Source organism: Setaria italica, chromosome VII (genome assembly GCF_000263155.2).
Source record: "Setaria italica strain Yugu1 chromosome VII, Setaria_italica_v2.0, whole genome shotgun sequence".
NCBI classification, from domain to species: Eukaryota; Viridiplantae; Streptophyta; class Magnoliopsida; order Poales; family Poaceae; genus Setaria; species Setaria italica.
The window spans coordinates 17017157-17041507 of NC_028456.1; the positions used below are offsets into that span (position 1 = coordinate 17017157).

At 41.8% G+C, this 24351-nt stretch overlaps 4 protein-coding genes across 4 annotated transcripts; 2 read left to right on the forward strand and 2 right to left on the reverse strand.

The window, feature by feature from the left end:
* Window positions 1-4588: 4588 nt before the first annotated feature.
* On the forward strand, window positions 4589-7756 carry LOC101753580 (RPM1-interacting protein 4). The gene is made up of 4 exons (XM_004975311.4): window positions 4589-5537; window positions 6216-6704; window positions 6805-6975; window positions 7447-7756. The coding sequence occupies exons 1-4, from the start codon at window positions 5532-5534 to the stop codon at window positions 7468-7470; spliced, it is 690 nt and encodes a 229-aa protein (XP_004975368.1). The 5' UTR covers window positions 4589-5531; the 3' UTR covers window positions 7471-7756.
* Window positions 7757-8068: 312 nt separating this feature from the next.
* LOC101754003 (violaxanthin de-epoxidase, chloroplastic) lies at window positions 8069-10812 on the reverse strand. The gene is made up of 6 exons (XM_004975312.2): window positions 10708-10812; window positions 10200-10394; window positions 9942-10108; window positions 9407-9503; window positions 8936-9327; window positions 8069-8851 (listed from the first exon to the last, which is right to left on the reverse strand). The coding sequence occupies exons 2-6, from the start codon at window positions 10380-10382 to the stop codon at window positions 8338-8340; spliced, it is 1353 nt and encodes a 450-aa protein (XP_004975369.1). The 5' UTR covers window positions 10383-10394; window positions 10708-10812; the 3' UTR covers window positions 8069-8337.
* Window positions 10813-10982: 170 nt separating this feature from the next.
* On the forward strand, window positions 10983-18538 carry LOC101754398. The gene is made up of 12 exons (XM_004975313.3): window positions 10983-11146; window positions 11264-11366; window positions 11487-11550; window positions 12209-12310; window positions 12421-12485; window positions 12765-12869; window positions 12943-13010; window positions 13915-14137; window positions 15360-15415; window positions 15621-15728; window positions 17272-17455; window positions 18092-18538. The coding sequence occupies exons 1-12, from the start codon at window positions 11073-11075 to the stop codon at window positions 18188-18190; spliced, it is 1251 nt and encodes a 416-aa protein (XP_004975370.1). The 5' UTR covers window positions 10983-11072; the 3' UTR covers window positions 18191-18538.
* A 265-nt stretch (window positions 18539-18803) lies between these two features.
* On the reverse strand, window positions 18804-22154 carry LOC101754797 (stearoyl-[acyl-carrier-protein] 9-desaturase 5, chloroplastic). Its single transcript, XM_004975314.3, has 3 exons — window positions 21840-22154; window positions 19954-20455; window positions 18804-19671 (listed from the first exon to the last, which is right to left on the reverse strand). Exons 1-3 carry the CDS (start codon window positions 21953-21955, stop codon window positions 19111-19113), a joined length of 1179 nt encoding a protein of 392 aa, XP_004975371.1. The 5' UTR covers window positions 21956-22154; the 3' UTR covers window positions 18804-19110.
* Window positions 22155-24351: the final 2197 nt, after the last annotated feature.

Consider the following 24351-nt stretch of genomic DNA (forward strand, 5'->3'; position numbering starts at 1 on the left):
TTTCTTATGTCCTTTTTCTATTTGTTTAGCGTTGTACAATCCTCTAGCCAACTCCCTGTCCAAAAAAAATGGCAACTTGGACATCGAATCTTTTAAAATGCAAGTTTGGCCCTATAGTTCCAACTTTAATACATTGACAACTGTTGTAAAATTAAATGATTATGAAACTACATTTCGAGACAAATCTACTCATCTCACTGTACACAAAGTTATTAATGATTGATCTACAAAGAGTAGTTGATGATCAAAGATTTGACATTCTTGAAGCGTCGGTCTTAAAAGACTAGAGGGAGTATTCACATCCCTGTCAGTGTTTCTCTTAAATTTTGCATATATGCATTCAGAGAGGCCCTTGAGTTTTGCATACATTTTTGAGCTAACAATTTTTTTCCTTCTTCTCTCACCTTCAAAATAAATTCCTTCAAGAAGCTAATGTTTATTTTGAATTTGTGGCTCACCCAAAATATCTCACCTAAGGATTGGGTTATATATTCGCTAATTGTTGTCAAGGTCTGGACAACTGAACTGACTACTAGTTGATGAATTGATGAATTAAAATCAGGAGCAAGTGGCTAGCTGATGACCGGAGTCCATCTAGAAGCCTTAACCAATATAGTAGCCGGCAATAATGGTTTGATTGTATCTCATATATATTCTCCGTTCCAAATTATAAGACGTTTTATTTTTATCCTAAGCTAAGCTTATCAATTTTAACCAAGTTTATAGAAAAATATATGAACAACTACAACATCAAATAAATATATAATAAAATATATTTCATGGTTTACCTATTGAGTAGTGAAACTAGCTTGATATTCTAAATATTTACGTATTTTTCTATAAATATCTAGTAAATTAAAGTTAAAAAGTTTGTATTGAGATAAACTTAAAATAACCTATAATTTAAAATGAAGGAGTATCTTATTAGAAGATATCCAACTCCATACACAGTTGAGCCTTCCAAAGAAAGAGCTCTGCAAACATCGACTAGAGCCCTTAAAGTGTCCTTCATCCGTATCACCTATCATAGCATTGCAATCAACTTAAACAATTATAATAACATTTGAGAGATAAAGTAGCTTTGTACAGGTATGATCAAACAAAAATCATTAGCAAACTAAGCTTATATCACTAGGGTCGGTTTCTTGTAGTGGAACACATGCCTACCTGAACTTCACAAAGGTGCTCGTATTTTTGGTTAATTAATTTTTCTAGTGGTAAGCGATGTGTTCATCTTCATCTTAAGAACTAGCATCACAATTTCTTTAAAGTTTTTCTAGAGAGTGCCTTGCAGGATGTGTTCGTTGCAGGATGGATCTCGATCAAGGGCCACTGATTCCTGCAGCTTTTTTCCTCAGCATGCGTGGTTTTGACTTGTATGTACCTTGTACTCGTACCTCGTTGTTGCCGGCTGCTGGTGTGAAAGCACTGTAAATTTTCACGACATGTTTTTCCAACAGCTCATGAGACGTTGGAATTTTTATATGTTCTCCGATCCAAGGTGTCCAAGACTTCCTTGATCTGGACAGACAACTAATATCTTGCAATAAAACGAAAAATTAACCCAGAAAAGATGTCATGCAATGGTCACCATCCTTATGTCACCCTAAATGAGTAAATCAGTGGCATACGAAACTCATCGGTCCAATCAATCACAAAAAGGTAAATTATGAACACGAAATGTATATTTATGTTGTGTTCTAAAAAAAATGAAAAAAAGCATGATGCCTATCTTCAATACACGAGAGTACATTACGAAGAAATGTGTCTCTAATTTACGTGAAAAAAATATTCCACGTCTAATTCTCTCTTTTTTTATTCTGTTTTTGTAGGAGTTGGGGAGGAATTGGCGGTATCTACTACTAAATTATCGCTGATAAAACTGATACCTATTTGATGCCATCTAGTTAAAAGAATTTTATCCCTTTCAACGATATTTCTAGTGGCATTATTCATATGCCACTGGAAATGGCATTGTAGAAAGAATCCAGGATGTTGCGCCACTTTGGGTGCGCCCCTTACCGTTTTTCTCTAGGCCTGCTGTGGTATGTAAGGTTTGGAGCATGTTCGGGCTTTTCTTCTAATCAATACAACAGGTAGCTCTCATGTCATTTTTTTTAAAAAAAATGGTATTGTAGAGATTATGTAATTCAATAGCACTGGAAGGATATTGTTTTTTGGCAAGCTGGAATTGGAGTTATCCAAAGAGTAAATTGCACCCACCATACAAAACATGTATAGTTGTATTATTTTGGTCCAACAAGTTGTAAAATGCGCAAACGTATGTAGAAACTTGTCAACTACATACTTGTCAAATGTGCGCTACTGAACGTATTTTGCCACAGTGGAAGCCATATGTAATGTAATTTAGGCCACAAATATCAATTTTGAAGTGCGGAAGGTTTAAAAATACAAAATTAGCATTCCTAAGTGCAGGAAGCAAGATGTCACCTGTATGCAAAATTAATGTGCTTGATACTCTTTTTTAAATTAATCTGGTAAACTTGTCCAAGCAGCAACAAATTTAATGTAGTATTTTAAAAAATTTATTGCCATATTTTATTTTTGACACGACAAGCATTACATATATAATGGGAAAGGGCATAATACACGTAGCCGTAGAAAAATACGCTCGATGGATACATATGACTGCATTTTCATGCATCCCTTAGCATCATTTGCAACTTGCAACCATACAAGTTGTTATATGGTGGGTCCAATTTACTCTTATCCAAATGGCACTTAAGAAATTTTACTCTAACACTCACTCATTGTATTTCTTTTGCTCTTTCTCTTTTCCCTTTTTACCGAAAAGAGCATTTTGGAGCTATGCCTAGCGACATGTACTTTACTATTCAATTCTTTATATATATATATAATTATATAATATATATATAATATTATAAAGCAAGTAAAGCTTCTGCCTAATCTTCTGGTACGTCGTAATCTCCTTGGACCCACTTGACATAGCCAAATCCTCTCCTTGGAGACAGAAACTATGGGACTTCGAGGCGGACTCAGCTACGATCGCCGCATCTACCTCTGATCCTACAGTACAAATGCCAATAAAAAGATTCAAGCAATCTCGAGAAGGATCGCACACCTCCGGATTTGAGGGAAGGAAGAGCAGGGCAAAGCCGCCTTCGGATTGCAAGGAGGGAGAGGAAGGGAGGAGCCGCCACCTGCTACGAGCAGCAACGTGGACGACGAAGGATACCGAAGTCGAGGATGAGCAGCAATTGTAGGATGCCTGCTTCTGCTCGTGTGCGTTGACCTCCTGCCCACGGGGACTCTGTCCTCGATCCGTTTGCAACGAATCTAGAGGAGCACGGCGGCAGGAGCAATCGCCAGTGGTGGCGCGGCGCTCTCCGCTCGGGGCCTCTCGGTCTCTCTCCCATATACGATTTGGTTCGGATAAGGTGGGTGGTGACGGGAGGATAAAAATTTACTGTGAGCTCCAAGTGAGAAAGAATATTTTTTTTACCTGTACACGAAGCGTCAAAGATCAATTAGATCTGTGGTCGTGTGGTTTTGAACCTTTCCTACTCGCCAATTTCTAGACAACATTTTGTCATGATATTCAATTTAACATACTATTTTGTTACTTAACATAGCATTTTGTTAACGGTAATATTGACCAATTACTAGCTGTATTTCTTGCAGAAGGATTTTTTTTAAAAAATGATGTGAGGATAGCACTCCATTGAAAGTGCTAAGCAGAACAACTGTCAAAGGTAATATTGATCAAATATTGTCTATAAATATTCATCCCATATGATACTATATAACTAAGTGTCTAAATGTATATTGTATTTCTTTAAATGCCGATAATATTAGTGATGGCAATAGGTCCACGACATCCGGTGATTAGCCGCTAGAGGCAACGAGAAAGGAATCATTATGCATAACTATCTGCATGAAGCTCGTCGGCAAAAGAAAGTTATTGGCGTAGAACATTATGGCCACGTAGGGTCGGGATAATTTGTGTAAGAAAAACTACAATGCACATATGAGCAAATTGAAGCAAGGCGTGCAAATGCTAGGGCACGTTATGCAAATTTAAAACCCGAGCAGCGGTTGGCGATACGTGATCGTAAGAGGCTACTGTATGCAAACTTACATGACATACGAGAAAAACATGTAAAGAGAAATCGTGAAAAAGCACGCCGTGCTATGCCATGAAACACTCTGAGTAAGAATTCCATCGTCATGCAGAAGCCTCTGTATAACTCATCATATTAGTATTAAAAGAAGCCTCTGTATAACTCATCATATTAGTATTAAAAGATATTTCTAAAGATATGTTTATTTTCAAAATTCAAAAGCGTGATACGAGATTGAGATTATGTAATTTTTTATTTTGTTTTATCTAATTATACCTACACAAGTTATAATTTTATAGTACAATTACATCATTCGATATTAATCTCCACCCGTAGCAACGCATAAGCATGTTTGCTATCCAACGTGGATAACAAAAAATATCCGTACCAAATTTTATCCGAAAATAAAGAAAAAAAAAACAAAAGAGAAGGAGCTTTGAAGGCTTCGAACTGACAAGCAACGGCGCTCCCTCCCTCGTCAACGTCTTTGTCTTCTTCCTCGCTTCCTTCTCCTCCTTTTCTTCTCTCCCCCCAACAGCCTCTCCTCCCTCCTTACACTGAATTCCGCGCTCCTTCTCCCTCCCTCCCGCGCGCGCGTGGACAAACACGAAGCTTCTGAACCTGCCAAGTCAGAAGAAAGAATCCGCCTTTGAGTTTTTTTTTTCTTGGCGATCTGGGTTCTTCCGCTGGGGGATTTGAGCGTTTTCCTTGAGAAATTTGAGTTTCTTTGAGAGGATTTTGTGTTTTCTCGTGAGAGATTCCTGTGAAGGAAGTCGCCTTCGATCCATTTTCTTGGGCATTCGGATTGTTCCTATATAGCGTCAAAGAATCCAACTTTGACTTTTCCTTGGGCGGCTTCTTCCGCTCTGTGTTGTCGACGAGACAATTTGATTTTTTTTATTTAATTGGGGTGGAGGCAGGATTGGTGGTTGGGTGCTTGTTCAGTTCGAGTGGTTGGATACCATCCCTCGTGGTGATTTTTGTGCTTCTCTGAAGAGTTGGGGGCGTCAAATTTGCCACCTGCAGTGTTTCTTGGGAGGATTTGGTGAATTTCGGTGGAAGGGCAGAGCTTCCTTCAATCCTCCGTCCTCGTCTTCAAGAATTTGGGTGATTGGGGGTATCTTTAGATTATCCGTGGTACAAAAAGGCTTAAACTTGGAGTCCTGTTATATTTCTTTTTTGGGAGAATCTGGTCTTCATTTCTGGTGATTCCTGTTGAGTTGGTTGAGATGAAAGGAGCACTATGGTAACTCATTTTGGGGAAAGGAGTCCAGTCAGTACTTCTCTGTGAAAAAAGTGACACTTCTGTGCTTTCCTTTGGAGGACTGTGGCCTGTTCCTCCAAGAATTTGGTAAAGAAAGGTGTGAGTTCTAGAATTTTATTTGCACAGGAGGTGCTCAATTCCGCATCGCAGATCCAAATTGACCGATGGCGGTGAGTAAACGGTTTCTGATTTTGCATACTTATCATGTTCCTTGATATATTGGTACAACGTGGTACATTTCGATTCAACTTTAAGGCATTTGGAATTGGTCTATCTTGTGATGGCTAATTGACTGGTTAGGAAAGAACTAGTTTAGAATGATACTTTTGTTCTGCCTTGACTTATTCAGTTTGGAGGATTTTTAGACATTTCGCAGTTGGGTGTGTTACTTTTACCTATAGTTAAATTTTAAATATTCTGTCTGGAAGACACAGGGAAGCATACTACCTATAACTACTGATGAATGAGCAGTGCACTTAACTGGTTTGGTAATCTCACCTTGCCACCTTGGAATGCAAGAGAAAAGGAACATATAAATCCTAGTCGAAACAAGCAAACTGCAAATAATGCAATTCTAGATTTGAGTGCACTTGATCCAGATTACTCACGTCATGTCAGCATGTATCACATGCTACATTCCAGTATTTAGTGGGTTTCAGTCCTACTTTTTTTTTTCAGAAATGATATTCTCTCTGAGTCCTAACTGTAAAGTCGTTTGGGATGTTTGGGAACCTTTTTTTGTCTTTGCTAATTCTTGTCCCACGAAATGATAACTATCCTAGCAGCAGAAAATGATGCTAGTACTCCAGAATGTTGACTGAAGCAACCAATTGATCTGCTTTGTACAGCAATCTGAAATTCCTCCATTTAGGGACTGGGAAACCACTGGAAACACCAAAGATGCACGTAAGAACAAGAAAACAGGAATTCCTGCTCAACAAAATGATCCAAGACGGAACCCTGAACCTCCTCGTAAGTCACCTTTGCACCCAACGGCCTACAAAACCGATCCTCAAAACCAAGGTCCAAGGAATCCAACACATCGACCCAGACCTGAAACTGATCACCAACGACACTCCGACCACCCTACTCACCGTGAGTCTGCTCCACGAAGACATACAAATCCTCAGCGAGAACAAGGGGGCAATGCTGGTGCACCAAGAAGCCCCTACAGAACAGCTGCTGGATCTGCTTCACCAATGCAGCCAAGCAACCAATCAAAGCCGAAGCACAGGTCGACTGGAGTGCAGACTCCAGAAAGGAGGGCATCTTCAGAAGGGTACGGCCAGCATACCCCTGGAAGGAGCAGGATGAAGCCGAGTGACCGAAGCTATGAGGTAATAATACCTATGATCATTTTCAACAGGTTTCCTATGAATGTGGGCTCGAAATGCCTTTAGAGTAATGTACTCTTTGCTTTCCCGTCTGTCAATCCAGCCTGAAGAGGAAGTGGCGGTACCACCATTTGGTGAATGGGATGATGCAAATGCAGCATCAGGTGAAAAGTACACTGGTATCTTCAACAGGGTGAGGGACGATAGGTTATCACCTAACACTTCTGCTAGGCAACCATCCACTTCCCGTGCAGAGGAGAATAAGGCGCAACAGGTATGCTGTACACTAGCTAGTTAGTGGTAACCTTGAGATTTGAGAGCATATTATTTTCTGGAAATCACACTTCATTATCTGCATTCTGCACATAATATACTGGCAACTCCAGTGGAAGTGTCACTTTCCAAATTCTTATATGGTAAGTTGTATTAAGATATTTTACATAGACACGTAAGCTGCATGGTGTGCTAATTGTCTTTGTTTGTTTTGATTCATGGTCAACACTCAAATACTTGGGATATACTCTTCTTACTACCCTGTCAAGAGTAATAATCATAGCCTTGTTTTAGTCTAGAATATTGAACTGCGATGCCTTTAGATCATTCAGATGAGTGAATGTCCCTTGAATTTATTCAGATAAATAATGATGGAAAATTAAACGCGAGCAACCTACTTAAAACTCCTGTAACTATCCATGTGACACAAGGATATTCTATTGACTGATATTTGTCTCTTTTTTTTCTCCAGAAATGTTTTTGCTGCATACTTTGAGAAAATGAGGATAGGATCTCCAAGAGTTCTGGACAACTTCCTATGCTGCTCCTGTGATTATAAGATCACTATTCTTGCAGACTCTTCCTTCCTGTGCTAGTTGTCATGTTTGCTATTGCTGGTGTGATTATGTATCTGTAATTGAGTTGTTCCATTTAAGCTCTTCGCGTGCAAGGAGCATATATATATGATACCATTTAGATTTGTAAAGTATGAAGCGAGGTATTTCCTTGCGGATAATAAAAAGTTTCTCGCCTCTGGAAATTCCAGACTGGTTATATGGATATCAGCTAGAGTGCTTTCTTCTTGTTCTTTTACTACCATTTTTCTAGCTTGGAGTTTCTGGAAGAGCTATTTGAGTATAATCAATTTTTGAGAGGACCTCTTTTTTTTTATAAAAATAATCCATGAAATTAGGATATATGTAACTATATTTTTTTAGTTAAAATAGGAGTGGAGGTTCCCTATTGCATTAGTAGATATGTAAAATATGTAAATTAAAGTGATCAATCGAACATTTGATTTCACATAACGAAAGAGCCTAAATTGAGACAAAATAGCAAATGAAACTACATCATCGAACAATTCTTACACAAGAGATTGTAAGCCGTAGTCCCAAATATATTAGGAAAAGTATCATAAATATATACTTGTTTATTATATGGCAAGAAAAATTACATAATCTCTGATACTTTACAAGTTGGGATAATCTGGGAACATGTTGCGAGCACAAAATAAGGGGGGAAAAGAAATTCCAAAATGTTTGCTGTCTGTTCAACAATCTGTTACTCTGTACTTCTGCGGCAAATAGAATTTACTTTGATCACTACTTGAAGGCCTGTTTTCTCCAAGTCCTTGCTGCTAGAGCTACCTTAGTTTCCTCAGGGGCAGTGAACGGCTGAAGACTTTCTCCACTTCAGTTGCTTCCATGTTCATCTGATCCAACAGCTCCATCTCTTCCTTGCTCAGCCCTTGCAAGAAGTTCATCAGGTCCTGTTTCACCTCGATGAGACCTTCTGCCAGCTTCTGAAACAGTGTCACCTCCTCCTTCTCCAGTTCCTCGACCTCCTCCTCAATCTCTCCCTCAATTTCCTTCACCTCCCTGATGATGGTTTTCTCTCCTTCCTCCACAGTCTTCTCGATTCTCTCCACAAGAGGAGGCTCAGGACCACAGGTGTTGTCAGTCCTGATGAACGTTGAGAAGTCCCGACCTACACTTTTCGCAGCCTTTTCCAGCTCAGGTATTATTGTTTCAGGGACAGTTTTACTTCTTGTGTACAAAACAGCACCACCATAACCATCCCATGCGTCATTTCTACCACGGTAGTATACAAATATGTAGTCATCATCCTTGTTCTCAACCTTGGATGAGATAATGTACCTAAAGATCAGAAAATATTAAGTTGATAAATCTGAGGCATGACACATTAGCAATAGTGATTTTTTTTGGAGAAGAGGTTTTTACCAATCATCTTGATAGTGCAGGAACTCATTGTCATGGTTGTAGAGTATGCCGGGTTGTGAAGGGTCCTGCACAAACCGCTGCACAGTCGACCGGGTGAAGAAACCAGAGTCGGGAGTGCGGATTCTCCATGTTATGTTTGCGATTAGTTTGTCTCCCTCAACATGGAACTCATGAAGCTGGCAATCAAATGTGTCAAATGTTGGGTTCAGTCCACTTGAAATGTACCATTTGCCATTAAAATCTGCCATATTGAAGTTCTTAACAAGGGCAGATGGATCGGGGACTGGGAACTCGCCGACATCAGACTTTCTTGGGACACATTTCTTGCGTGAAACAGCACATTCATTGAATTCATCGACTACGCTGTTCTCGAACAGGTCTCCGCACTTGATCTGTGGGATGATAAAACAAAGCATATAAAGCTTATTTTTCTGACAGACTTCGGGTGGACTCAAGGTTTCTGGGAATAACCTGGCATTCAGTTTCGTCAGGTCGATTATTGCATGTGTTCAAGCATGCTACGTTCGCTGCACAAGAAGGGTTGGCAATGCATTTGGCCAGCTCTATTCTGGAAAAGGAATGTTTGATTGGGTAAGAAACGCGTATAAAGCGATCTAAGTTTATTGTCATCCAAAAGATGACAATCTTGTGAACGGGGGAACTCGTAGCTTCAAGTAGTAACCAAGTTCTCATCTACCTACATACTGAAATTAAATTCAGACACCACTGGATGGAAAGATGAACATCTGTGCTTTCATTGCAGTTCAATGAAGAAACCTGACGGATGGTGTGCCGGCAAAATAGAATAAAAATGTGGAGTGCAATATGGAAGAGGCACTCTACAAAACTGTTTTCACAATATATGAACGTTGCAGATACCAATCTCTAAATTTGGACAATCAAACAAACCAAAAAGAGCCTCTACTTACAGTAGGGGGAAAAAGGTGAATACGTCTAGCTAGCTTGAAATGTGCTGCAACAAATTAAGATAATGAAGACTAGTCACCTGCATTCCTTTAGCAGGCAAGTGCATGTCTTGAGAGCGTCCACCGCGTCGGCAGAAGGGACTACCAGAACTACACATGCCACCAACCCTGTCATGGTGACAAGCTGCAACCTGCTCCATTTCTTGACGCTGCCGAAAACATCTGACGCTTGCAGCACCTCAATAATCTGTTGGCACGCGCAAGAATCCTGATGCTGGTTAGGAGTATAACAAGAGGAAATTCACCAAGGCACCAGGGAATGAGCAGTTATGAATCACCTCTGACGGGGTAACCTTGAGAGGGAGGTGATCACTCCTCCAAAAGTTAGCTCTCACGCAGCACCGCCTGAATCTGACGGCGCTGTGGCGCCCAGTGGCTGCTCTAGCTCTAGATTTTGGACCATGGAGGATGTTGGAACCTCCGGTTGGAAAGACGCGATTCGCGCAGTGCCGCGACATCATGTCTCTGAATCTCTGCAATTCAAGAGGGAAATTCAGACAAAAAAAAAAACAGTCGTTAGAAATCAAACAATATGGAGCAGAACAATCGACATAACAACTACGCGCAGCCAAAAATCCTGGCAATCTCTGGCTCGAAGAGATGTGCCAAGACTCTGCGCGCTAGAACTCGCGTTTTTCAAGCATGATTGAACACAATGCTATGCAGCCGCGAAAATGCACGCGCAACTGGAACAGGGGAGTGGTCGAGTGGAGCAAGAAGGCTGCCAGCGGCGCGGGGTCAAGAACCGAGGAGGGGAGGGAGAGGAGGGGAAATCGGGAGCCATACCTTGCGCCGCGCCTGCGCCGCCGTGGCTACGCTTCCACGGCCGTACGGAGGAGGAGGATATAACAGGAGATATAGGAGGTGGAAGAGGTGTGGCGCGGGGGAGCACCACGGCGCGCGCCTTGGCGTCTAGCGCTAGTGCTTATCGGCCCGGCCCAGCGTTGGCCAGCCCAACCGGGGCCCCGTTAAGTGCAAACGGGTCCGGCCAACTGGGATGACAGGATCCGACAAATCGCAGCCGTTCATCTCCCGTGCTCGGTTTCCTTCTCTCTCCGCATCCCCCTCCCCCGTTTCTTTTCGAAAACCAAATTCTCTCTCTAGGCGGGAGAGGGAGAGGGAGAGAGAGAGCGGGTGCAGCCGAGGCGGCCATGGCGGAGGCGGGAGCCCTAGCCCCGGCGCAGGTCCCGGAGGAGGCGCCCCTCGACGCGGCCGCGATCAGGAGGTGCGGCCCCCCGACCCTCCTCTCCCATCTCCGCTCGGTCGGTCCCTCCGCCCCGCGGATCTGGTCTGGTTCCCCGACCTCACATTTGCCCCCCTTTTGTTCGCGTGCTCGTTTCAGCCGGGTGGAGCAGCTCTCTCTGAAGCGGCGGCGGCGGGGAGTGGAGGAGGAGGCGGAGGTAGCCGACGCGGAGGTAGCGCTGGGTTTGGACTCCGCCTACCAGGTGAGCGCATCACTCATCAGGGTCGGCTGGTGCCAAAATGCGAGCGTTTCCTTTGGTTTACCCGTTATGGTGGTCTGATTGTTTCGTGTTTTTTTTTTCTTTTGCTGTGAGCTGGGTTAGGTGGCTGAGGAAGGGATGGATGTGCTGGATTCGAGCACCGCCGCAATTTCAATTGATGATTTGGGTGAGCTCAATTGCTTGTTATTCTTTTTATAGAACGAATAGCATCAAAGTTCGAGCATTGGAATTTGTATAGGAAGGGAGATAACTAAGTGCAAAGTCGGTTTGTAGACATCCGTCCTTGATTTTTTTTTGGAGAAAGGACATCCATCCATGGTTGGTGCCCCCCCTGAATACGACCTGCATATATGACTATACCCTGCCTTTATCAAAAACAGTATCATCTCGACTCAACTGTATTGCCCAACATAACGCAGTTTATTTGAGGTCATAAAGTTGAGTCTATTCTTCGCAGACAAGTTCCAAACAAATGGGCTATAGCATCAGGTGGTTGTAGGCCAAAAGTAATCTGAGCAGTTGTCATCTATTTTCCTAAGTTGCTTTCTCCATGTGATGTGAATTCACAGTGTTAAGCGCCTATTGGCATGACATAGTTTTGCCTAATCGATTTGAATATGAGTAGGGAAAGGAGGTATCAAATAGAAAAGCTCCAAGTCTGTTGCTTGTAAATGTATTCTCTCGATTATTGTGTTTTCAGATGTTTTTTATGTATGAATCGTTCATTTGTTCCTTGTAATATCTGTTTGTTATTGTGCAATTGAGAATATGGTCCTTTGCTTCCAAATGAATTACAGTATTTGTTTGGCGTGTGTCACATACAGATGCATACCTAGAACGGTTGAGAAAGGAGGTATCCTTGGCAGACGAAGGGAACAGGAAGGTATCTGATGAAATTGGTGTCACTGCAGAGACAACAACCAATGGTCACTTTTTTATCCCATATTTTTCTTGCTTGTACTCCTTCGAATTCTTACTAGATTCCTATAGTATGCTGATTGCTGAATCTGTATTCAATACTATCTCTGTTATTCAGATATGATTCGGCTGGATGTTGATAGTGAAGTTTTGGAGTCTTTGTTGTCAAAGCTTGAATCAAAGGTTGTTCTCTAGCTCTGCTCTTCTTGTTTCACAGTTTGACATTGTAATTGATGCAAGTGTTGTTGTCAAATATAGAAGAGCTTGATGCAAATCTATTTTACTTTGTTGGCTTAAATCAATTATTTATTTTTAACGAATCAGAGTGCGACTAATTTAACCTGAAGTACTCTATAGCTTCGATATGCATATTGTCTGGTACTACCTTTGGTACTTTTTTTTTACAAGTATTGCTTTAGTTTTAATGAAGATGTTTAAAATCTTTCATCCCACATGATGCAGGGTTTCAACCATTTTGAAGCAAGCCCTGCTCCAGGGCAGTCAGACTCAAGCTCAACTGATTCTTGTAGAAATCAAAGCATTGCTGACAAGGATTGCATATATGAGGTGTGCTTGTATTTTTATGGTGTTATGTTTCCACTTTCCTCACAGTATTGAACTTACTCAATTCATTATGTAGGTTTTGGAACTTGATCAGCAAATAGGAAAAAGTAAGATGAACCTTAAAATGTTACAAAGTCTACGAAGGTAATGAACTTTTTTTATCTTTTTTCTGAACATAAAGAACTAAAGGTCTAATTAAAGTAATTTAACCCATTCCATGTTAACAATGACAGCACCCATTGAGTTTCTTATCATTTGTATTGACCATGATGCGAATTATATGATTTGACTGGTACAACTTCAACATCATATGTTCACTGTCATGAAAAGGGATACTATAATCTGTTTTTTCAGTTTCTTGGATTCTATCTAATATTTATGCGATGCTAAAACTGTGTATACATTTCCTTCTGTTTTACAGTGTAAGAAACTTTGCTATTCTCTGTTTTGGAAAATCCTTTCTTCTGTAATGCTTTTCTTTTCCACTTGTGTCCTTAAACAACGTTGCATGTATGTTAGGAACACTATCATCAACAAATGCATTGGGATAAAGCCAGTTAATGTAATGTTTTCTGGTGTCTTCTTCATTTTCACTCCATCAGTCCCACCACCTTTCAGCATTTGAAATCTTTTGTAGGAATTTCTAGTTCCAACAATATTCTCATATGCACATGCCTGGGTCAGTTTATGAACTCATCGTGGGTTTTCTGTTGTGCTCATATTCATTCTCTGCTTCACAAACTCATGATCAGTTATTCAGTCTCTTGCATGTTAATGTCCAATGTCCATTCATTAAAGTATGTCTTTGCATGGTCAATCTGTTTTCAGCTCATCCGTATTAAAGATTACTGTCTTCTTCATAATCACATATTCACATTTTGAGATTACCACTACTCAGAAAGTCTACATTTCTTTCCATTTAGTCAATTTCCTTGTTAAATTTTTAGTACTGTTGTGCATAATCACAGCAGCTATTCTTTTAGGGTTTTAAGTTTACGGAGCTATGAATTGATGAATCTTTCTGGCATCTCTACCTCTCTATATCCAGTGTTGATGAAATGTGGCAACTTAAATCTATGTTATTGCCATTTGAAGCAAAGGTCTTAGACTTTAAAGACAACAGTCTCAGGATGTTCCTGAAGGCACCTACATTGATGTCAGGCTGTGTAATTTATGGACAAAAATTGGATTGTGCTATTGATTCGTTTGTCTCAGACCATGAGCTGCTGATAGAAGTTGATGAAGGAAATATGGAACCAAAGAACGTAAAGGTGATCTTATAATAAAGGAAAAAGTCCAATCTAATACCCTCAAGTATAGCCTTAGTCTAAATGACCCCCTAAAGAATTAAAAGGTTTACTTAATCCCTTGCTTTTGCTAAACCAGGTCAAAACACACCTTTATCAGATACTTTAAACCAGACTTGCTGAATTGGCGTGTTTGCAAACCGGTTTTGCTGATGATGGTTGACATGCCAGCAGCCTATGTGGCATAGGGATGTTTAAGTCCATAACACCCCCTCTTGCTAATCATTTGTTTCGCCCGTGTCCTTCCTTGTCTCTGCTCTCTCGTTTTGCCGGTACAGCATCGCCGCCGCCTGCCGCGCAGCGCTCATGCTCCCAGCAACCCGCAACATGTGGCACTTGGCCTCGTCCTCCTGCCACCTGCGGCGCAGTACCTGTGCTCCCAGCGGCCCGCCCTGCGCGGCACCTGGTCATGCCTCGTCGGTGCCTACTGCATGGTGCAAGGGATCCAACACCACCGCACAGCACTTAACCCTACCAAGTGGAGCGTGAACAAGCAGCTGCTTCATACTCCAAATATTTGTTTATCTAAAACCTAGCCCCCTAGGTAACAGCGAACACCAAATTCGAACCGCACATTGGCCAGAGAAACAAACATGGTCGCCTTTCTTCTTGCCAATTAACTTGTCTCCTCTGTGATCAATCGAATGTTTAATCTTGCCGATTAACTTGCCTCCTTCGTGATCAATGCCTGTTCAATCTTGCTGCTGGCGCAGAAACCATACACACGCACAGAGATGGTCGCCAGGCCTAACCTAGTGACGGGCGATCGAAGGGGGCACGACACAGGGGAGGGGAAGGGGTCAGTGGGCGTTCTGGACTTAAACATCCCTATGCCATGTAGGCCACGACGCGTCAATCCTCGTCAGCAAATCCGGTTTGCAAACGCGCCAAATCAGCAAGTCTGGTTTTAAGTATCTGATAAAGGTGTGTTTTGACCTGGTTTAGCAAAAGCAAGGGGTTAAGTAAACCTTTTTATTATTTAGGGGGTTATTTGGACTAAGGCTATACTTGAGGGTGGTAAATTGGACTTTTTCCTATAATAAACTTGTTTTCTGATACATACAGTGTTTTGGTTTTATTACTATTATGAACATCATCTTTCCCTTTGAAGTATATTTGAAAGATGCATATCTTGATAAATATATTTAAAGAATGCATAAATCTTGTTTATATGTTGGGATTTCAGATTTTTCCTGATGATGTGTGCATAGACATACTGATTGAGAAGCTTGAGTCCTCCAGGTATGATGTAGTTTAACCTTTTCTCATATCAGCTTGCTTGTTGATGCTATAGAACTCATTTTAGGCTCAGTCAATGTTAGTTTCCTTCTCATGTTGTTAAATTTTGATTCAGAAAAATGTTATTGTGCAGTGTTAATCTACATTTCTACTACCCTGTATTCTTTTTTCCATTATGTGTTCTTAAATTGTTTATCTGCTGTTGTAGAGAGGTCATTTCTTCTCCATCCTTGGGATGGCTTATTCAGCAATGCCAACGCTGCTTTATAATCAACGCTCTAAGACGATCATTAGTGAATGATGCTAATAATTCCAGGTGAAATGATTTTCCATATGCTGTATTTTTGTAATAATAGTTTGCAGTTTGTATATATATCTAACTGTTATTAAAATTGGCAATAATTTATTATGACTTTGTGACTATATAACTGTTCAAGCTGTTAACTGCAAGGAAATCGTGATATCTGAGCTTGTACTGTGTATCATAGACCCCTTCCCTATTACCATTGTTTGGCTGTGACTTGCGTCACTAATCATTAGGGTGATGCCATTGACTCATGAACTCTTTTGGTTCCTTCCATCACCGTCTCATTCTGTTAGACACCATGACTGCCATGTTGACGTGGTCATTCAAAATGCCCAAATTAACCTCACCTTGCTCCTTATCTGGTCAAGCATCAGGCCCAAGCAATTCTTCCCAGTTCACTCCAGTCATGCAGTTGGCCCACCTGGAACCATAGCAGAGTCCAAGTATGCGAGCTCAGCCGCAGCTGGAGCCCCCTTCTTGCGTTGCGATATCAGCATCAAGCTGCATCGGGACCATGCTGACCTGAGAGGTGCCCTGAGCTATGCTGAATTTGGTGCCCAAGCACGGGCGTTGCTGGCAGCCATCAAGCATGAAGGTGGGGAGGAAAGATGGCCACCAAGCTCAGGAGAGAACAGAAAGTAAGGAAAAAGAAGGCATGAGTGAGGAAGAAGTGTGTCAAGAGAGATATGTGGGCTCTGGCTGTAAATGAGATAAAGGTGGGGGATAGATAGAAAGGGTATAGAGATGAAAGGTTATTTTCATGGGCGCTCGACTGGGCCGACACAGAGCCTATTGAGCCTCCATTAGGGTTAGAGTTAGAGATAGAATTAGATATCTTACTTAGCAGTCAAGTTTGCCTCTCCATATATAGACAGGAGATGTATCCATTAAAGGGAATCAAGTAAGAATTATCAGGAGAGATCCTCATCTACCTCCGGGCCTTGAGATTGGGCGCAGCCGTTGGCGGCGTGCCCGATCTCAAGTGTCCGGTTCAGCGTCCGTTTACCCCTCGTAATCCCCAATTCCCTCGCATTCTGCACGGCTCCCAGATCAAGGCCATGACAGTTATTGAGGTTGGTCAGTCAAACAGTTTGACTAGATGGCATTAAGGCTCCAATGCATAGACCGAACAAGTTTTAGAATCAGTGGTATTGCCCTAACAATTTTAAAAACAGTGGCAACTGTCGAAACAGCAATTGACTATGGAACAAACCTAACTTTTCCATGTATGTATTTGTCATTCTTTTAGTCCCTACTAAATATCTTGAAATCAATCATCTTTGCGATTATAATGAACATAAATACATTTCAGTTTTGTTGTACAATTACCACAACTTAATCATTAATTAGCAGTCGTGACAATTAATGATTTTATAACTAGTCTCCCCGTGAAGTGATGTTTTACATGGCAACGTTGATGCAAGACCTCTGTGGTACTTACAAACTGAAGCTCAAATGGACCTTAGGTGGTCTTTCTTTAGCATGGATCTCAAACTGTTTCTTAGTATGCAGGTTAACATTTTTGGAGAAACCCCGCATTTTGTTCTTGCAGGCATTCTTTTGAGTACTTCGATAAAGAGGAGGCAATCGTAGCTCACTTGGATCGTGGAATCGATGCCTCCATCAAGATATCTTCTGATTGGCCACTTTGTTCATATGGTCTGAAGTTAATTTCACTCCGCAATTCAGGGACCCATCCCACAAATATGGCTTCAAGTCTGCTTTCCAAGACCAAGGTAAAAAGTGGTTGCCTCTAGTCTGGAACTGCTTATAATCGGTCCACATGGCTGTGATATACATGGAAGAATGTGTTAGAAAACCCTTGAACTGGAAGAAATTCCTTCCAAAATATCACTTTATTCGCATAATTTGCAGGGGACCTACATTAACATGTGCTAGTAAGGAAACATGTTAAGCATTGTACAATGACCTCTTAATCTGTTGCAATTTGGGGGGTAAAAGGCCCATTCTAACTTCTTTGTGGTGCTCAAACTACATAGCTTTCACTTGACTGAATTTTAGACATGAACTTTGAAGCTAAAGTGTTCTTTTGGGTAGGGTGGCCTTAGCATAGAAGCTGGAAGCTGAACCCGGATTAAACATCCTTTTGGAATGAGCTAGCAGATCAACGTAGTTCATCCTTATTGCTCCTAAATATAGGTTTAAAATTTAAAGTTTGTTTAGCAGCATTCAATCAGGCACTCAGGCGCATGTCTTTCATTATTTTGATTTCGTGAATGTCCTCTACTGTTGAGGGTCCATTAATGGAGGTGTGCATGATGCCTCATTTGCTTGCTTAATCTTTTGTGTGCATTTGTTTCTCTTTGATTAAAACATATTACTGATGATTAATCTTGATTTTTGGGTGGTAGGAACTGGCCAACGGATTGGATCTGCACATTCGCCAACATCTTCTAAGGTTTGTGGATGCCGTTGAAGAGATTCTTATTCGAGAGCTGCGGTCTGGTTAGGATCACACCCTGCACTCGCATGTTACATCTTGCAACCGTCTAGCTCTGGGGATGGATCTTCAACCTCGGCTGACCTTTGTGGTTCATAGTTTCACATTTTGTACAAACTAATTTCATTGGATAACATCTAGAGCTGATTGTTGGGTGTCACGTGTCAAGACACATTAGGGGGTGATTTTCCTTTTAAGAGATTGTTTGCTAGTTGATAGGTTTCTGCAAGTTTGAGCCATGGTAAATCTGATAAGTAAATTCATGGTTCATAATTTGCGTTCTTTTTTTTTTGCTTCATTCACTAACTAGATTCTGTAGAGAAACAAAAGAATCTTTGTCGAACGGCTCTACCAAACAGTCCAGGGATTTAGCGAACTAAAAAAACGTCTGTTCTTTTGAGAATCAGTTCCTAACTACCAAGGAATTAGTTGCACCGCAGCCTACTTTATTTGCGACGATCGTACACCCATAATTTGCACCGACTAGTAGGCCTACCAGGTTGTCATATTTCATATTAAACATTCATGGTTTAGTGTCAAGATGATATCAGAAGCTGAAACTAATTGAGAAATCCAGTAACACAAAGTACTTAGATTCTCAACATGCACCATATGAAGCTTGTCCATATACAATCTCCATATTATTACTTTGGAACTTAGAAGTCCTGTAAATCTCACAGTTCACATATTCAATACAACACGAGTTTACCTAGTTGCAAGTGCCGTTCATGGCTGCCAGAAGAGGCACCCAACATAAGTCTTTCACCAGATCCAAACTTGCAACTTACAAGACAACTGATAGCATACTTTGCACGAGTGAGATCGATAAGTAGTTGAATTCTACCCAGCTAGATAACCTAAAGGCTGCTTTCTTATAGAGAACCCCGGGACTCAAATGTAGGATGTGCTCCCATTGCCTGCTGCTCTCAATTAAAGTTGCACCTTGCGGTCATAAATCCAACTGAAAGGAATAACCGGTGCCTGCTTCGCCCTTGCTTGAGCTCTCTCATCCAACCTCCTGATTCTTGGTGCCAAGGTACAGACAAAGTCCTGCGCCCTCCTCCCTTCTCCAGATAGCCCAGTTAGATCCGCAACTTTCCACCTCTGAACCAAGAACTCAAGGATGTCGGCATAGTCTTTAGCGGTGTAGACGCCCAGCCTCTGCGCCACTGCACCAAAGTGCTCAAACAAGTCCTTGTCCTTGCCATCGTACATGAGATGAGCAGGCATTGTAATCTTCTTCCTCATCATGTCCGCAAACGCCAGCACTGTGTAGTCAGGATCGATCTCAAAGAGCTTCTCGACTATCTTAGTGTAGGCTGTCTCGTGGCGCTTTTCATCAGCTGCTATTGTGCCACATATCTGAGCCAGCTTGAGATCACCATACTCCTTGGCATGCCTTGCTGTATTGCCATGAGATATAAATGTTGCTCTCTCTTGGAATGACGTGTAAAGGAAACCCAAGTAGGGATTGTTCTCAGTTCCTGGATCCTGCATAAGAAATAAAAAGAAGACGTTATGCTCATGCTTATGTTCAACCAGTTATCTAAAATTGCAACCACACATGATATTTTCCCCCAGTTTTTATATATACCCAACATGTTATACTCATTAACATTTGCGGTCACATGATTAACCTAAAGCTAGAAACCATTTCTCACATGCAAGCCATATTTTCAATGATGTTGGTGATTTCATGATTCATTGAGAGCTATAAATCAAGAAGGGGGAAAAATATACCAATGTTCTTGAAAGGTATATAACAGTGCTTACCATTCCAGAACCAATCAGATACTGTATGGTCTTCTCAATTTGTTTCATGTCAACCCGTCCAGTAAGGTACATGTACTTATTAAGGAGATCACCATGCCTGTTCTCTTCAGCTGTCCATGCCCTTGTCCAAACCGCCCAGGTGGTTGGACTTGCACCAGTTTCATCTCGAACTCCATCAAGGGTGTTGAGCATTGTTTGATAGGTAGGTAATGCTTCCTCGGTAACCATGTCACCAACTAAACAAACGAAATACTCATCAGGTATTTCCTTTGCCCGCTCCCTCAGTTCTTTAACTTCATCATAAAACCCATCAGAAGAAGGCTCTGGTAGGAAGTCTTGTGGCTGCCATGACTTCTCAACCGGCTTCAGGAGGTTCAATAAGTTATCCTTGGCCCAAGGTTGAAGTGAATCAAAAATTTCCTTCTTTTGGGCTGGTAGTGAATGGGTAACTTGGCGATGCACCTCCCGTGGTGGAGTATAGGCTTCTTTGACAGTTTTGACCCTATAAAAAGCAACATAACATAATCAGAAACAAAACAAGGGGAAAGGTATATTACACAGCAGAGAAGAACATAGTTGGCAAGGAGATCTACATAAAAAAATCGAACAAAAAAATGCGCTCAATTCACAACAAACTATCTGCCATAAAATCTCTACGCTGGAAATTTCCACATGTTTCTAGCACAATTCACAGAACAATCTACCAAAAACTTCCACATGTTTCTTGCAGAAAATTGACAGTAATTAAGAAAATCGCTTTAGCAACTAATAAATAACATGTGGCACACTGAAACAACTTTCTTGCAATATGTTAATGAAAGGCTTCTCATCTAGATAGTTTGTATCAAACATCTACCATTTAGCCTTAAACAGGGCAAGCATCTAACACTACAATCATTTGTGGCAGAATTTTCCAGACATAGGCATATCAAATGGGGTGGGGTTTAAGTGCTAATGTCAGAATTGCAACATACTCCGTATAAAGTAAAGCAAACATCCTTACAGGATTTTTTACCAGAATTACCAAGTGACCCTCGATGGATAGCTTGACCAAGTAAAGCACAACAAATATGCGGCAAAATTCATATTAAAACTATATAGCACTTTATTAATGCAGAAGTTTCCCAATTTCACCATGTACATTTCCGAAGCATTCTTGATGACGCTTATCTTAGTCCTAAATCCTAATATCATGTGGCAAACGAACCCATGGACAGTTATAATTAATCGGAGTAAAGGCTGACACTCTCCTACCGCATATTCTCTAGAACAACGATTTGTTATCAAGGAATAGAAAGTGACAAATTTCAGTTGTTCATTTAAATGCAACATCGGAAAGAATGTAAGCCAATCGTTTCTTCAAGTTAAGGAAAACTCTATCGCCATCAGCAGATTCGAACAAGTCGAGATGTCAACAGCCAACTACTTCCTGCATGGTACCCATACAGCCGCAAAAGCGGCCCCGATCACCAAATCGAAGACGGATCACCAACTACCCATCCAGATCACGAGGAGGAACGCAGGATCGCCACGGAGATCAAGACGAGAACCCAGGCATGAATCATTCCGAAACCATGGATCTCGACAAGAACACTGGCTGTGGTGGAGAGGGGGGGAAACGCAAGGTGGCAACCCTGCGCACCCCAGATCACGAATCAAACGCAGAGACGAACTTTTCGCCAAACGATTCGAGTCGATCCACCGGACCAGCCAACAGTTGTCTTCTACCTCCCCAACCCAACCCAGATCACGAATCTCACCGACCCAAAGATGGTGGTGGCTCCCAACAACCGAACCAATTCCACTCAGCACGCCCACCTCGCCCCGACCCAGATCACGACGAGGAAAAGCAACAGGAGGCGAGGGATCCAGGTGTCCGGGCTCACCTGTTGATGGTGGACGCCATGGTCACCACCGCCCCGCTCGCCCTCCTCCTTCCCCGCCCGCCGCACGGCGGCATCGGCGCCGCCACGTGCGACACGGGAGACGCCCTCAACGCCATGGCGATCACTCCCTCCTCACTCTCCCACCTCAACGAAGATCTCACGACGCGGAGGAGGATGAGACACGGGGCGGGGATGGGATCGTGGGGAGACGCGGTGCCGCCGCGGAGGCACGGGATCTTGGGGGAGCGCTCGTGGCTGGGCTGTCCCCCTCGGTCTGCACTCGCGCTGCAACAGGGCGGCTTCCCTCCGGACGGCGAGGTCGGCTATTAGAATGCGTCGTGAAACATATTTTATTTTATTTCTTGTCGTCATCCATGTAATATATTTTGTGACAATTTTTTTTTGGCAGTGCCGCGTCAGCTTCGCAACCTCTTTTGGTGGCGTGCATTGAAAATTTGGCAGCAGCGTGCGTCACCGGTCCATCTGGGGAGAAAGTGGCCAACGACTCGCGGCTGAAGAGATTAAACACAGAGATACTGTACAGTGTACACGCACCGATCCTGTAGCTCGTGAAACTTTTAAACGCACACGATCGTATGTGTACGACATGGGCTCCATTGTCGCGTGTCCTCCACGTCAGACAAATTACCCATAAAAACAGTTACATGGTCAAATATGAATGATTTTGATAGTTCGATGGTTAAAAATGTCTGATTTTAAAGTTGCATGGTCAAAACTGAAACTAGCTCGAGTTAAAATGGATTTCTTCCATCTTTCCAAAACCAATAGTAACTAAAGTTGCTCTTCGACGCATCAAGTTAAAATGATGATAAACGTGCGACGCATCCAGCTCGACCTTTCAAGCACTTTGCATTAGGAGCAATTGTTTGTTGCACGAGAAAAATCACAGTCACATCTAACGTCTCGTCTAACCATATAACTATCACAAGACTGCTAATTATTATTGTTTGTTTTGTCTCATCTAACCATATAACTATCATAAGACTGCTAATCATTATTGTTAGTTTTTTATAACGTACATTGTACACTATTGAATAGTGGTGATAAATCATGGATATGAATAGCTCTGAACCTCCTCATGTTGGATGTATGGAAAGAATGGAGTGGAAAAGTTTGGAGGCCGCTGGCTTTTTTCTCATATTCAACCGAGCGCCGGTTCAAGGTGGAGGCCGGTGTTTTTTCTTCCTGGGCGCCTGTTCAAGCGGATGGAGGGTGGGTTTACTATGAGTTTTGATCCTATCCTATGCGCTAGTTTTTATGGGGTTTTCTCCGGTTCTACTGTTCACGTATGAAATTATGATTATGAAGTAGAAGATTTGATTGCTTTATTAATAGGTAAATATTTCTTCGTCCACCATATGCATAATGCATCGATCCGTTGGAGTAGTTGTTTGCATCGTGTCCAGCTCGACTGCACGTTTCACGCATTTTTTTCCCTGGATTAGTTGTTTGTAACATGAGAAAAATGAACACTCACATCTAACGTCTCGTCTAATCACATAACTATCACAAGACTATTGATCTTTATTATTCATTTTTATCATGCACATTGTACACTGTTGAATGGTCCTCGTCTAATCACATAACTATCACAAGACTATTGATCTTTATTATTCATTTTTATCATGCACATTGTACACTGTTGAATGGTCCTGACAAGATCATGGATGTGGATAGCTCCGAACCTCCTCATGTAGGATCTATGAAAAGAATGGAGTGGAAAAGTTTTGAGGCCGCTGGCTTTTTTCTGATTTTCAACCGAGCGCTGGTTCAAGGTGGAGGTCGGTGTTTTTTCTTCCTGGGTGCCTGTTCAAGCAGGAGGAGGGTGGGTTCACTATAGGTTTTGATCCAATCCTATGCGCTAGTTTTCATGGGGTTTTCTCCGGTTCTACTGTTGACGTATGAAATTATGAGGTACAAGATTTGATTGCTTTCTTAATAGGTAAATATTTCTTCAGCCACCACATGCATAATGCATCGATCCGTTGGAGTAGTTGTTTGCATGGTGTCCAGCTCGACTGGACCTTTCACGCATTTTTCCCCCTGGATTAGTTGTTTGTAGCGTGAGAAACATGAACACTCACGTCTAACGTCTCGTCTAATCACATAACTATCACAAGACTATTGATCTTTATTATTCATTTTTATCACGCACATTGTACACTGTTGAATGGTCCTGACAAGATCATGGATGTGGATAGCTTCGAACCTCCTCATGTAGGATCTATCGAAAGAATGGAGTGGAAAAGTTTTGAGGCCGCTGGCTTTTTTCTGATTTTCAACCGAGCGCCGGTTCAAGGTGGAGGCCGGTGTTTTTTCTTCCTGGGTGCCTGTTCAAGCAGGAGGAGGGTGGGTTCACTATGGGTTTTGATCCAATCCTATGCGCCAGTTTTCATGGGGTTTTCTCCGGTTCTACTGTTGACGTATGAAATTATGAGGTAGAAGATTTGAGTGCTTTATTAATAGGTAAATATTTCTTCGGCCACCATAT